At 44.2% G+C, this 14093-nt stretch overlaps 1 protein-coding gene across 2 annotated transcripts in view; it reads right to left on the reverse strand.

Annotated features, from left to right (window-relative positions):
• slu7 (SLU7 homolog, splicing factor) overlaps positions 1-13715 on the reverse strand; it is a 60381-nt gene extending 46666 nt beyond the window's left edge. The window contains exons 1-4 of one of the 2 annotated variants that reach the window (XM_038795471.1): positions 13617-13715; positions 10975-11187; positions 6148-6301; positions 4271-4351 (exon numbers count right to left, since the gene is read on the reverse strand). In XM_038795471.1, the coding sequence (XP_038651399.1) occupies positions 4271-4351; positions 6148-6301; positions 10975-11147 (408 nt within the window). In that variant the 5' untranslated portion in view covers positions 11148-11187; positions 13617-13715. Of the gene's footprint in view, positions 1-4270; positions 4352-6147; positions 6302-10974; positions 11188-13552 lie in introns of both variants that reach the window. The other variant, XM_038795470.1, reaches the window with a different exon arrangement.
• Positions 13716-14093: the final 378 nt, after the last annotated feature.

Genomic DNA, 14093 nt, shown 5'->3' on the forward strand with positions numbered 1-14093 from the left:
GGAGGAGGAGTTTAGGAGGTGGGACGTGCTACCGCTTTCGTTGGCGGGCAGGGTCCAGTCGATTAAGATGACGGTGCTCCCAAGGTTTTTGTTTCTTTTCCAGTGCCTCGCCATATTGATCCCAAAGGCTTTTTTCAGAAGGGTGAATAAGTCGATTCTGGGGTTCGTGTGGGTGCGGAAGGCCCCAAGAGTAAGGAGGGTATTTTTGGAGCATAGAAGGGAGGTAGGGGGCCTGGCGCTGCCCAACCTGTGCGGATATTATTGGGCGGTGAACGTGGCGATGATTCGCAGGTGGGTGACGGAAGGGGAGGGTGACGCATGGAAGAGATTGGAGGTGGCGTCCTGTGCAGGTACGAGTCTGGAGCCTTTGTTGACGGCCCCACTTCCACTCCCCCCGGCAAAGAACTCTACGAGTCCGGTGGTGGTTGCGTCCCTTAAAATCTGGGGACAGTGGAGGCGGCATAGGGGGGTAAGTGAAGGCCTCAGTTTGGGCCCCGATACGGGGCAATCACCGTTTTGCGCCGGAGAGAACGGATGGGGGATTTGGGAGTTGGCACAGGGCAGGCATCAGATAGTTTGGGGACCTCTTCCTGGATGGGAAGTTCGCGACTCTAGAGGAGCTGGTGGGGAAGTGGAACCTCCCCCCTGGGAACGTTTTTAGGTATATGCAGGTCAGGGCATTTGTTAAGAGGCAGGTGGCGGAGTTTCCGCGGCTGCCGCCAAGGGGGGTGCAAGATAGGGTGCTTTCGGGAACGTGGGTCGGTGAAGGAAAGATCTCGGCTATTTACCAGCTGATGCAGGAGGAGGAGGCCTCAGTAGAAGAGCTCAAAGCGAAGTGGGAGGAAGAGCTAGGGGAAGAGATTGAAGATGGAACGTGGTCGGACGCCCTGGAGAGGGTGAATTCCTCCTCCTCTTGCGCACGGCTCAGCCTAATTCAGCTGAAAGTGCTGCATAGGGTTCACATGACAGGGGCAAGGATGAGCTGGTTCTTCGGAGGGGGAGACAGGTGCGGGAGGTCTGGCGAACCACACCCATATGTTCTGGGCTTGTCCGGCCTTCGAGACGTTTTGGAAGGGGGTGGCGGGGACTTTGTCGGAAGTGGTCGGGTCTAGGGTCAAGCCGGGCTGGGGGCTCGCGATCTTTGGGGTAGCTTCGGAGCCAGGAGTGCAGGAGGCTAGAGAGGCCGGCATTCTGGCCTTTGCGTCTCTAGTAGCCCGGCGCAGGATTCTGTTACAGTGGAGGGATACGCGGCCCCCGAGTTCGGAGGCCTGGATCAACGACATGGCTGGGTTCAACAAGTTGGAGAGGATGAAGTTTGCCCTGAGGTGGTCGGTATAGGGGTTCTTTCGGCGGTGGCAGCCCTTTCTCGACTTTCTGGCGAAGGGGTAGAGAGTGGTCGGTCTCGGCAGCAACTTGGGGGGGGGGGGGGCGAGTTTGGGGGTTTGTTTTTGCGGCGGTGGGTTTGCTATGTTGTTATTTTCTTCTTTCTTGTATTGCTGTTTCTTTTTGTTATTATTTATTTTGGGGGGGGGTGACGTTCTTTTCTTGTGTTGGTGTGGAAACACGAAAAACTTGAATAAAAATTATTTTTAAAAAAAAACATTCTCTGTACCATAGGGAGACACGGTAGCACTATGGCTTCACAGTGCCAGGGTCCCAGGTTCGATTCCTGCTTGGGTCACTGTCTGTGCGGAGTCTGCACTTTCTCCTCGTGTCTGCGTGGGTTTCCTCCGGGAGCTCCGGTTTACTCCCACAGTCCAAAGATGTGCAGGTTAGGTGGATTGGCCATGATAAATTGCCCTTGGGTTAGATGGGGTTGCTGGGTTACGGGGATAGGGTGGAGTTGAGGGTTTAAGTAGGGGGCTCTTTCCAAGACCCGGTGCACTTGATGGGCTGAATGGCCTCCTTCTGCACTGTAAATTCTATGATTCTATGATGATTCGAATAAAAACATCCAAATTGGTAGTAAACATTTATATTTGCATGAAAAACCTTCATTTCAGATTTTCACACAAATTCTGTAAGACCCACCTGTTCAAATTCTGGAGATAGCCAAGTGGCACCCAAGCTAGAAAGTTCGACTTAGTCCAACACCCTTCCATGTGGTTAAAAAATCAAAAGTTTAAAAAAAATTCTGTACCTAGATATGGAGAATAATTTTTGTTTAAAACTGAAATATTGTGGCGTGATTCTTTCCATTAAAAATGGGAATTTGTTTTAACTCTCTTGAGATCATAAAGGGTATAAAGGGAGTGGTGGGGTCAATTAGGGACCAAAAAGGGGATTGACACAATACAGTAAAGAGCATGGCTCAAATATTAAATGAGTATTTTTCATCTGGCTAAATTTACCAAGGTAGATGCTGAAGTCAGTGAAAAAGGAAGCAGTTGAAACACTGGATAGGCTAAAAGTGACAGAGATATTAGAAAGACTGGCTGTATTTAAAATGAGCAGATGGATGCATCCAAGGATACTAAGGGAAGGGAGGAAATTACAGAGGTACTCACCATAAATTTCCAATCTTCCTTAGATACCATGGTGGTGCCACAGAATTGCAAATGTTACACCCTTGTTCAAAAAGGGTATAAAGATAAACCAATCAACTACAGGTCAGGCAATTTTAAATGTCGAGTTGGGAAAGCTTTTAGAAACAACAAAATTGGGTGGCACGGTGGCGCAGTGGTTAGCACTGCTGTCAACAGCACTGAGGACCCAGGTTCGATCCCGGCCCCTGTCTGTGTGGAGTTTCTCCCCGTGTTTGCATGGGTTTCGCCCCCCTGACTCAAAGATGTGCAGGGTAGGTGAATTGGCTACGCTAAATTGCCCCTTAATTGGAAAAAGTGAATTGGGTACTCTAAATTTATTTTTTAAAAAGACATGTAGAATCGTGGGTTTTACAAATAGCAGCAAGGAAGTTATGGTGAACCTTCATTAAATGTCGTTTCAATCTCAGTATGGTTTCCAATTCTGGGCACCACATTTTAGGAAGAAATGAAAAATGAAAATCGCTTATTGTCACGAGTAGGCTTCAATGAAGTTACTGTGAAAAGCCCCTAGTCGCCACATTCTGGCACCTGTCCGGGGAGGCTGATACGGGAATCGAACTGTGCTGCTCGCCTGCTTGGTCTGCTTTGAAAGCCAGCGATTTAGCTCAGTGAGCTAAACCAGCCCCTTTGAATATGAAAGCTTTTAGAGAAGACGCAGACAACATTTACAAGAATGGTTCCAGTTATGTGAGTAGATGGGAGAAGCTGGAGCTGTTATCCTTACTGAAGAGAATGTTGAGAGGACATCTGATAGAGATGTTCAAAATCCTGAAGGGTTTGGAGAGAATGAATAGAGAGAAACTGTTCTCATTAGTGGAATCATCAAGAACCAGATGTCACAGATATAAGACAAATTGGAAAATAATTTACGGTGATATAAGGAAAATCTTTTCGATGCAGCAATCGCCTAGGCTCTGAAGTGCACTGCTTTGCAGTGTGATGGAGGTAAATTCATTCATGGCTTTCAAAAGGAAATTGGATAAGAGCCTTAAAAGAATGGCAGGGCTACTGGGAAGGAGTTGGGGAATGGGACTGGGTGATTTGTTCTGCTCACAGCCAACACTGGCCAAAAGACTTCCTTCTGTGCTGTAACCATTCTATGATTCTGTGAAAATGGATGGAATTGCTTCAGGACATGGTTAGAAACTAAAGTGGCAGTGTTACCAGATGGGTTTGGAGAGGTGGGAATCCAAAATGTTTCTGTTCTGACAGGAAATTCAAAGCTGTAATTTATTTTTTTATAATTATACATCTTGCGACAGATTAAAGAATTCTACCTACAATGGTCTACCCTTTTAAATCTTGGTAATTTAGAACTATTTTAACAGAACTGCCAAGCTAAAATCAAGTAAATCAGAGTACCTTTCCCCTAAAAAATTTTGTAGTAAAATGAGCTTACTTGATGTAGGATGTCATACAAATAAACCCCCCTGTATAAATTAGATCGGATTTTCAAACTATGCTTATGCATTTCCCCCATGTCCTGTAATGTCACAAATGCCAAGTAGTTTATTCCCAAAGCCTCCATATTTTTCATAGTTTAAGGCAACAGATGTCAAAAGGTTATTTTTGGAATTGTGCACCTGTACAGTTACATACTTAACTAAATCATTTCACATTCTGATGTACCTGTTCCAAAGAAACACTGGGAGAAAGCCCTCATGAAAATATCTTACCCAAAAGTTGCAACTAAAAATTACTCCCTGAAATTGACAGTCACTTACTTCCATACAGTCCTTTCTTACATGTGTTAGTGCTCCACAGTTTTCGCATGCACCCCTCCTGTATTTAGTCACAATAGAACCCTGAGGAAGAGAGCGCACAATATTGGATTTATTTATTGTCACGTATCATCAAGCTTGTTTCCCTTGACATTACAAATGCCCATTTATAGCATATAAAGATTGAATTCAGATCAAAACACGATTAACAAAGTAAACATAATTCTCCAATTAACAAATTGGGCTGTCCAGTTCAGTTTATGTTAAGATACAAGAGGTTATTTGGCCTCATCACTGCAGCGCAAATTTGTTATATCGGCATGATATAATACTTGAAGAATAATTTAGTTAGCCAACATATTTGCTGCAAGATACCATAATTAATTGTATTATTCATATGTTGATGCTTTCTGTTAATCATCTGTAATTCTGTAAATATGATGTAATGGGAAGAGAAAATCTATTTCTACCCTGTAACGACCAATTATAATTATGATCTGGTTGCTGCTTTATCTTCAAATATTACTTTACTCGTTAATGAGAAATAACTTCCATTTTTTTATTAAGATTATTTTGAGTTATGTCCATTTTAAGTTTTGTCATACAAAGAGCATCAAGCTTTTATTCAGTCCAACATAGATTTGCAAACCGAAAACATAGATTTAAACTTAAGAACTAGGAGCAGGAGTAGGCCATCTGGCCCCTCGAGCCTGCTCCGCCATTCAATGAGATTATGGTTGATCTTTTGTGGACTCAGCTCCACTTTCCAGTCCGAACACCATAACCCTTAATCCCTTTATTCTTCAAAAAACTATCTTTATCTTAAAAACATTTAATGAAGGAGCCGCAACTGCTTCACTAGGCAAGGAATTCCATATATTCACAACCCTTTGGGTGAAGAAGTTCCTCCTAAACTCAGTCCTAAATCTACTTCCCCTTATTTTGAGGCTATGCCCCCTAGTTCTGCTTTCACCCACCAGTGGAAACAGCCTGCCTGCATCTATCCCTTCATAATTTTATATGTTTCTATAAGATCCCCCCTAATCCTTCTAAATTCCAATGAGTACAGTCCCAGTCTACTCAACCTCTCCTCGTAATCCAACCCCTTCAACTCTGGGATTAACCTAGTGAATCTCCTCTGCACACCCTACTACGCCAGTACATCGTCTCTCAGGTAAGGAGACCAAAACTGAACACAATACACCAGGTGTGGCCTCATTAACACCTTATACAATTGCAGCATAACCTCCCTAGTCTTATCATTCCATTTGTGCAACTGAAATCTAAATTTGCAACACAGAGTTAGCCTGATTAAAGAAAAAACAAATCTACAATTAAACTTGGTTGAAAGCTTGTAGGGTGCGTTCATACTATAACTTTGGCATTACTAAAATTCAATTTGCTGACACCCAAGCTGCAATAAAAGCCAGACTTGAGGTCTGTAAGAGTTGGCGTCACATTCTTGGATTCCTTGAACTGCACATAAAATTAAACCAGAATTCGCCAGTTAGGGAGTAGGGATGCTGAATTATAAACTCTCTAATATTCCAAACTGCTCCACCTTCACTGGCCTAGTCATTAACATGAAATATTTTGAATGACACAAAATAGGCAAATTGAATGTGATCTTGGATTCTTTTTCTCTACCACTGTCGCTGCCAGACAGTCAAAGTTTCTGCCTTTGATTAGTTTTCCCTGAAGAATACTCCAAAATCAGGTATTACAAATTAGTTACTTTGAGTATTCCACAACCACTAATTCCCTTATAAAACTGAAAACTAGACAGTCATCTATATTTTGTGTTTTAAAAAAATGTATTCACTTCAAACAAAATTATAAAGTTGAAAATCTCAGTTGAAACAAATTGAAACTCCACCTACCTCCTGAACACCTTTCTTGTACCAGTCTACAATTAAATTGAACTTTCTCTCCTTCTCAAGTTGTGGCCTTTGGTGTTTGAGAGTGGGTCTTTTAGAGGGATCAATGTACCACGGCACTGATGATATGTACTGAGGAATGTGTGGGTTGATGTCTCTGTCAGATACAAATGAAAACAGGAGGTCAGTTTAAGATTTGATAGTACATATTTTGTTTCAAATTCATAGTTTCAGTTTTTGACAACCTATGTTTGAAAGCTGGCTTTCCAATAAAATATTGAACCATTTTCTTTTGCGATCTACGAATGCTCACGATAAACATTCAACCATTTGTTGTCCTGATTCAAATGTCAGATACCTGGAATGCTCATTGAGATATTTAAACCTATTCTCATGGACAATTTGATCTCTGATTTGTAATATATTTAATAAAATATCTATTTCCAAAATGAATTCAGTACTTGGTGAGGCATTTTATTGAAAACTCACTATAAGTACCATATGTCTCAGTTAATCCTGTAGGCAGCTCGGCAATAGACATTTTCCAAGTTAATCATGTCAAGCTGTGTAACACACATTGCTACTTTTTTATAGCGAGTAAATCATCTTCTGTACAATTCGGGATGCTGCATTTCTATAAATTGTGTGAAATGCTTAATAAAGATTGTTTACACCCACTATTATTTTTTTTTGCAATTGAAATCACTCATATCCTAAAATAGGATTTAAACAAAAAAAAAATCACAATATGATTAAATGTATCCACTGAATTATCATGGCATCTTTAAAGTTTGACTTGAACGCTGGAGCAAGGCCAAAAGCTTTTCAATGTTTCCTCTGATGGCAAGACAATATTTCTACTTTTGGTTGTACATGTTCAATTTAGAAAGCTGAGACCACTTTTTAAAATATAGAATTTTTCAGCAAACATAATTGCAAAATGATAAGTAATGAACTCTGAACAATTTATTCAGTAATCATTTATTAATAGCAATTTATATTTATTAAAAACACGGTCGACAGATTCATTAATGGTGTTTCTAGTGCAGGGTTTTATCAAAGTGAGGATAAGTAACAGCAACTTCTCCACAATAGTCCTCAACACCGGGGCCCTGCAAGAATGTGTGCTCAGTCCCCTACTTTGCTCCCTATACACACACACGACTGTGTGGCAAGATTTAACTCCAATTCGATCGATAAGTTTGCAGATGATATGATTGTGGTGGGCCGTATCTCAAACAACAACGAATCAGACTAGAGGAGAGAGATAAATCACTTGGTTGCATGGTGTCCCGAAAACAACCTCTCTCTAAATGTCGGTAAGACCAAGGAACTGATCATCGACTTTAGGAAGTGTAGCACGACACACACGCCCACCTGCATCAATGGCTCCGAAGTGGATATGGTCGATAGCTTTAAGTTCATGGGGGTCACCATCATCAACAGTCTGTCCTGCTCCACTCACATTGATGCAAGTCAAGAAAGCCCAACAACGTCTCTACTGCCTACGGAAGCTAAAGAAATTTGGCACGACTGCATCAACTCTTACAAACGTCTACAGATATGCTATAGAGAGCATTCTATCCGGCTGCATCACAGCTGGGTATGGCAACTGCTCGGCCCAAGATTACGAGAAACTGCAGAGTGTGGTGAACTCAGCCCAACGCATCAAACAAGATTGCCACCCTCCCGTTAATTCTGTCTACACCTCCCGCTGCCTCAGGAAGGCAGACAGCATTATCAGTGATCCCTCCCACCCAGGCTTTACCTCTTCCAGACCCTTCCATCAGGCAGAAGATACAAAAGTCTGAAGACCTGCTCATCCAGGCATAGGAATAGCTTCTTTTCCACAGCTGCTAGACTCTCAATGACTCTCACTCGGACTGATCTGTTCCCTGTAAGAACACTATTCATGACGCCCTATGCTGCTCTTGCTAATATATTGGATTGTTTGGCCCTTGTTCCACACTGGAACAAATCACTATTTGTTGATGTACTATTTGTCAATGTACTCTGTTGATTATTACATAGAACATACAGTGCAGAAGGAGACCATTTGGCCCATCGAGTCTGCACCGACCCACTTAAGCACTCACTTCAACCCTATCCCCGTAACCCAATAACACCACCTAACATTTTTTTGGACACCAAGGGCAATTTATCATGGCCAATCCACCTAACCTGCACATCTTTGGACTGCTGGAGGAAACCAGAGCACCCGGAGGAAACCCATGCAGACACGGGGAGAACGTGCAGACTCCGCACAGACAGTGACCCAGCGGGGATTCAAACCTGGGACCCTGGCGCAGTAAAGCCACAGTGCTATCCACTGTGTTACCGTGTTGTTTACTATGTACATACTGTGTACGTTCCCTTGGCTGCAGAAAAACACTTTTCACTGTATTTCAGTACATGTGACAATAAAATCAAAATGCAGGTTGCAACCTCCGGGCGTGGCGTACCTGCGGTGATCCCGATTGCGGGAAGCTGCCAATGGCTGCAACCGACATTTAAATTGAGAATGGCGGCTGCTACTGGCTTTTAAATGAGAATGAAACGAGATTGTGTGCAGTCTTCCAACCATAAATGGCAGCAGTAAGCAAATCACACACCCTGCACATACGTGCAGGGCACTTGATGTCCAGTGTAAGTGCTTTTCGTGGAGAGCTTCTTCTATTTTCTAGCTGCTAGCAAGCAAGGTAAGAGGACTGTGAAGATGGATCGCTTTGTTATAAGGTAGAGACAGCTAGACACACAAATAGGTAGTTTATCTACTGGTCAGGACCTCACATCTGAATCTGCTTGACAGAGCTGCTCAGGAGAATCCACAGCAGGACAGAGGAGTGCTAATGTTAGCTCTGCACAGAGTTCCAGGGTCTCTGGTGAAAAGCCTACAAAGAAGAAACTTAATTTGGGAACAAAGCAGTGTAAAGACAATTTCTTGAGGTATGGTGTTGTCAATTGTACCAATGCAAATCAGGATGCAAAGCCATATGCGTTATATGCAGGAAAGTACTGGCAAATGAGGGGAAAGTTTCAGCCTTTGAATGAGTGGCGGGTGAAAAATGATTTTGAGGTTGAGACCCCAGAGTCAGTTATTATCTTAAAGCTGACTCCAAATGAAAAGACTAAGCTGCTGTACCTGACCTGTAACATCATATTAAAAACACACCAAAAGTCCATGAGGTTGTCAGCATTCTGGAGTAGCGGGGCAGCACAGTGGCAGTGGCTAGGACTGCTGCATCACGGCACCAAGGGCCCAGGTTCGATACCGGCCCCAGATCACTGTCTGTGTGGAGTTTGCACATATTCCTCAGGTCACACCCCTACAACCCAAACATGTGCAGGGTAGGTGGATTGGCTATGCTAAATTACCCCTTAACTACAATTTTTTTTTGAAAAGCAGTCTGGAATAACATTGTGCAGGAGTATCCAGTGCTGAGTAAAACGAGCATTTTGTAACTATTGCCCTTCACGAAGACCTACATGTGTGACGTTGGATTTTCCGTTCTCAAACATGAAGCCCACACAAAGGAACTGGCTGATATGCACATTATCCTCTCCTCCTGTGAACCTGATTGGAGTGAGATCATGAGAACCAAGCAGGCTCCCCTTTTGCATTGAAGGGAAAAGAATGAGAAGTGTGTTGTGGAGGTCGATCAGTTGGCAAATGTGGATCCTGGGAAAACAAGTTTGAAAAACACTGTTCTAGCGCTTTTCTAGGAATGGGGATCAGATTATGATTTTCCATCCATTATACAAGCAGAAATTTTACGCATGAATGTTTTACGGCAAGTATATAATAATGGGGACTGCTTGCAATGGGAAAACGCTGATGGTAATTGACATTCTAGACGACATGGATTGATGTGCAAAAGGAGCAAACACTTCATAAGGGGCTAATGGTACAGTTGTTTGGGTCCCAATCTGACAAGGGAGTTCCACCCTACTACCGTAGAAATTGTCAGATACCAGCAATCCCAATAATCAGAATCTCCTTTCAGAATTCTTCTGGGCCGCAAAACCTCCCATCCCAGACTTGTTCTGCTCACAATCCTCCAGACTGCACTCTTAGTAGTGCCTGGTCCCATAACTGTCCCCAGAATTTGAGGACTTTCTTCACAGGTCCCAAGTTTTATCTGTTAATGAGCTATGATCCCCAAGGAAATGCCCCGATGTCCCCAAAATCTCCCTCTCCAGTGATCTTGGAAGCCTTGGACTCCACTTCTGAAGCTTCCAAATCCTAAGACAACCCTGCAGCAGGGGGCCACTCCAATGCTGATCAGTCCCTTCCAATAACACACCAATATAACATGTCCAACTCACCATGAGCAATGCCATTGAACATCTGCCATTAGTAATAAAATAGTACAGCAGGCCTATGTTCAGTCTTTCAGTAATGTGGCAACCATTTTATTAAATGCCAGTTAATCAGCACATACTTCAACTTGCAAATATAGTACAACCAAACAAAACCAAATACAACAATGATTTTCTAAAAAAAAATCAGAATGATGCCAACACCATTTCAAATTTTTATCAAAATTCAACAACTCCAAGTACTATGAATAGTTTGTTCTTTAAAACTAAAATGTGCATAGCACTGATGGGCAGTGAATCACCAATAATGAAACTCTACACAAAGCATCGATAAGAAAAAAGTTCATAGTAGTGCTCAAGGTGTGCAAATAGAGCAGTTATTAACAATAAAATGCACATTTAACAGTTTTCAAACACTCGCAATTTAATTTCTTCAGTATGTTTCTCCCTCAGGAAGCCAATCAGCTGACCAAATAAAAAGTAATTACTTAAAATAGAAAAGGTACTCACTTTCCTTCTTCATCAACTTCTGCTGGCGCATTACCAAGCTTTCTCTGCTCTTCTAGTTCCTTCTTCTTTCTCCAATCCTCCCTGGTCATCTTTTTTGGTTCATCTAAGCCCACGACACCGGCAGATTCCTCAGGGGGAGCCGGGTTCATGCTCTGTACAGTGCCAGACTCCATAGTGCCTTGATTTTAGGATTTTCTAATCCTATTCCGTGTACTGCAAAGTAAATACCTTTATTATAGCCAAAGTAATTCCAATTCAGTGTTTCAAGAAACACCTTCACTAAAAATGACTATTCTGATCCAAATGACTACTACCCAAATACATATATGGGCGGCACGGCAGTACAGTGCCTAGCACTGTTGCTTCACAGCGCCAGGCTCCCAGGTTCCATTCCCGGCTTGGGTCACTGTCTGTGCAGAGTCTGTACATTCTCTCCGTGTCTGTGTGTGTTTCCTCCAGGTGCTGCGGTTTCCTTCCAGAAGTCCTGAAAGACATGCTTGTGAGGTGAATTCGACATTCTGAATTCTCCCTCAGTGTACCCGAACAGGCGCCGCAGTGTGGTGACTGGGGGACTTTCACAGTAACTTCATTGCAGTGTGAATGTAAGCCTACTTGGGGCAATAATAACAATAAAGATTACATGGGTGGATATGCAGCCAGGTCAGCAATCAATGCTGCCTACACTGCACAAAACACACATATGCAACAGCAGCATCAGAAATTAATTAATATTTAAATAAAATTGAGATAACCTGCTTTCCTCTCTCCAACTGTGATGACAACTCTTGCATGGCACTCAAACTAGCACACTAAATATCGGTGAAGAAATAAATCTGAACTAAGGCTTGAGTGCTTGGTGTAACCGAGAGATGAAATCTATTCTTCTGATCTTGATTATCAATAGGAAATTATGAAGTTCTGAATGTCAGCTGAGAAAAGCCAGGGAATGATGCACAAGTCATGCTCAAAAGATATGTAACGGAATTTAAAATTGAACTTTCAAGCAATATAAATAGACTAGCAGGTACTTAAACTAAAGTTGATCTGCAGTTAATTTTTCCTTAGCAAAGGCAATGTTCTGAAAATAAATATATTTTAACCTTAAACACAAAAATCATTCTCGAAGATAAATGTGCACGCTTACATCAGGCTCTCTTTTCTATTTGAAAAATATTTTGAGGCATTTATATATTAACACAACAAACATAATCACAAACCAAATCAAGCCAACAGGGCTGTAAATAACCAACTCGACAAAATACCTTGCATCAGACTTTCTATAAAAGAATACAAACAAAACAATGATGTTCTATTTCTATGTTAATATCACTCACGCCTAGTTTTTAAACAGTATTCTTTCTTTTAGTCAATGAACAAAAAAAAGGACTTTTCCTGATACCTACAGGGTAACCGCACAAATACCATTTGAACCCCTCTTCAATGCCCTCACCCCAATAACAAAAAAGACATGCATTTATAAACAACCTTCAATGATCCCTGAACATCTCAAAATGCTTCACAACTAATAAAGTATCATTTCAAGTTTACCACTGTTATAATTACCCTGCCACTGGTGAGTGACACTCCCCTCAATTCCCTGGATAACAGTGAGTGAACACCACGGAGTGATGGTGAGTGACCCTTCCCTCCAACCCCCCCACCCCCCAGGGTGACGGTGAGTGACCCCACCCCCCCACGGTGATGGTGAGTGACCCTCTCCAGGGTGACGGTGAGTGACCCTCCTCCAGGGTGACTGAGAGTGACCCTCCTCCAGGGTGACTGAGAGTGACCCTCCTCCAGGGTGATGGTGAGTGACCCCCCCTCCCAGGGTGACAGTGAGTGACCCTCCTCCAGGGTAAAGGTGAGGGACCCCCTCCAGGGTGACGGTGAGTGACCCCCCAGGGTGACGTGAGTGACCCCCTCCCAGGGTGACAGTGAGTGACCCCCCCTCCCAGGGTGACAGTGAGTGACTCCCCCCTCCCAGGGTGACAGTGAGTGACCCCCCCTCCCAGGGTGACAGTGAGTGACCCCCCCCTCCCAGGGTAAAGGTGAGTGACCCCCCTCTCCCCAGGGTAAAGGTGAGTGACCCCCCCCCCCTCCCCCCAGGGTAAAGGTGAGTGACCCCCCCCTCTCCCCCCAGGGTAAAGGTGAGTGACCCCCCCCCCTCTCCCCCCAGGGTAAAGGTGAGTGACCCCCCCCCCCTCTCCCCCCAGGGTAAAGGTGAATGACCCTCCTCCAGGGTGCAGGTGAGTGACCACCAACCCCGCCCCGGTGACGGTGATTAACCCTCCTCCCCCCCCGTTCCCTGGGTGACAGTGAGTGACCCTCCCCCCAGTCCCTTGGGTAATGGTGAGTGACCTTCCCCCGGTCCCTTGGGTGACCGTGAGTGACCCTCCGGTTTCCCAGGGTGACAGTGAGTGACCCTCCCCCCCGGGGTGACGGTGAGTGTCTCCCGTCGCCGTTTGTCAATGCGGGGTCTTCTGATGCCGGGTCCAGGACATCGGCTCAGGCGGTAAACAGTCCCAATTGGAAATTGGCCGCGATACTGTTGAAGTTGATATTGACGGACTCTACTCACAGCGGAAACCAAGCTACAGCTCCCGGCACCGGGGAATAAAATCGGCCGCCTCCCCCGTACTCACCGCGCTGGCCGGCCGTGTAAACAAGGCCCAGGCCGCACTTCCGGCCGCTCCGCGGAGCTGACAGTCTGGCAGATAGACCGTGCCCACATCCGCCATCCCCACCTCACAACGAGGCTGCAGTCCTCTCCGCTCATTCTCATAATTAACCTGGTGTTGTAAGGCTTCTTACTGTGCTCATTCCCATAAACCATGAACGTTAGTTTAAAACTGTCATTCACATTGTTCAAAAATATCCACGATGGAACAATATTATAAAATATTACCGGTAAATCTACGCGGGAGCCTAATTTATGAAAAATGAAATGAAAATTAAAATCGCTTATTGTCACGAGTAGGCTTCAATGAAGTTACTGTGAAAAGCCCCTAGTCGCCACATTCCTTAGCGGTGAGGGGGGGCCTTAGCGGTGAGGGGGGGGCCTTAGCGGTGAGGGGGGGGCCTTAGCGGTGAAGGGGGGGGCCTTAGCGGTGAAGGGGGGG

Source organism: Scyliorhinus canicula, chromosome 4 (assembly GCF_902713615.1).
Source record: "Scyliorhinus canicula chromosome 4, sScyCan1.1, whole genome shotgun sequence".
Lineage (NCBI taxonomy): Eukaryota > Metazoa > Chordata > Chondrichthyes > Carcharhiniformes > Scyliorhinidae > Scyliorhinus > Scyliorhinus canicula.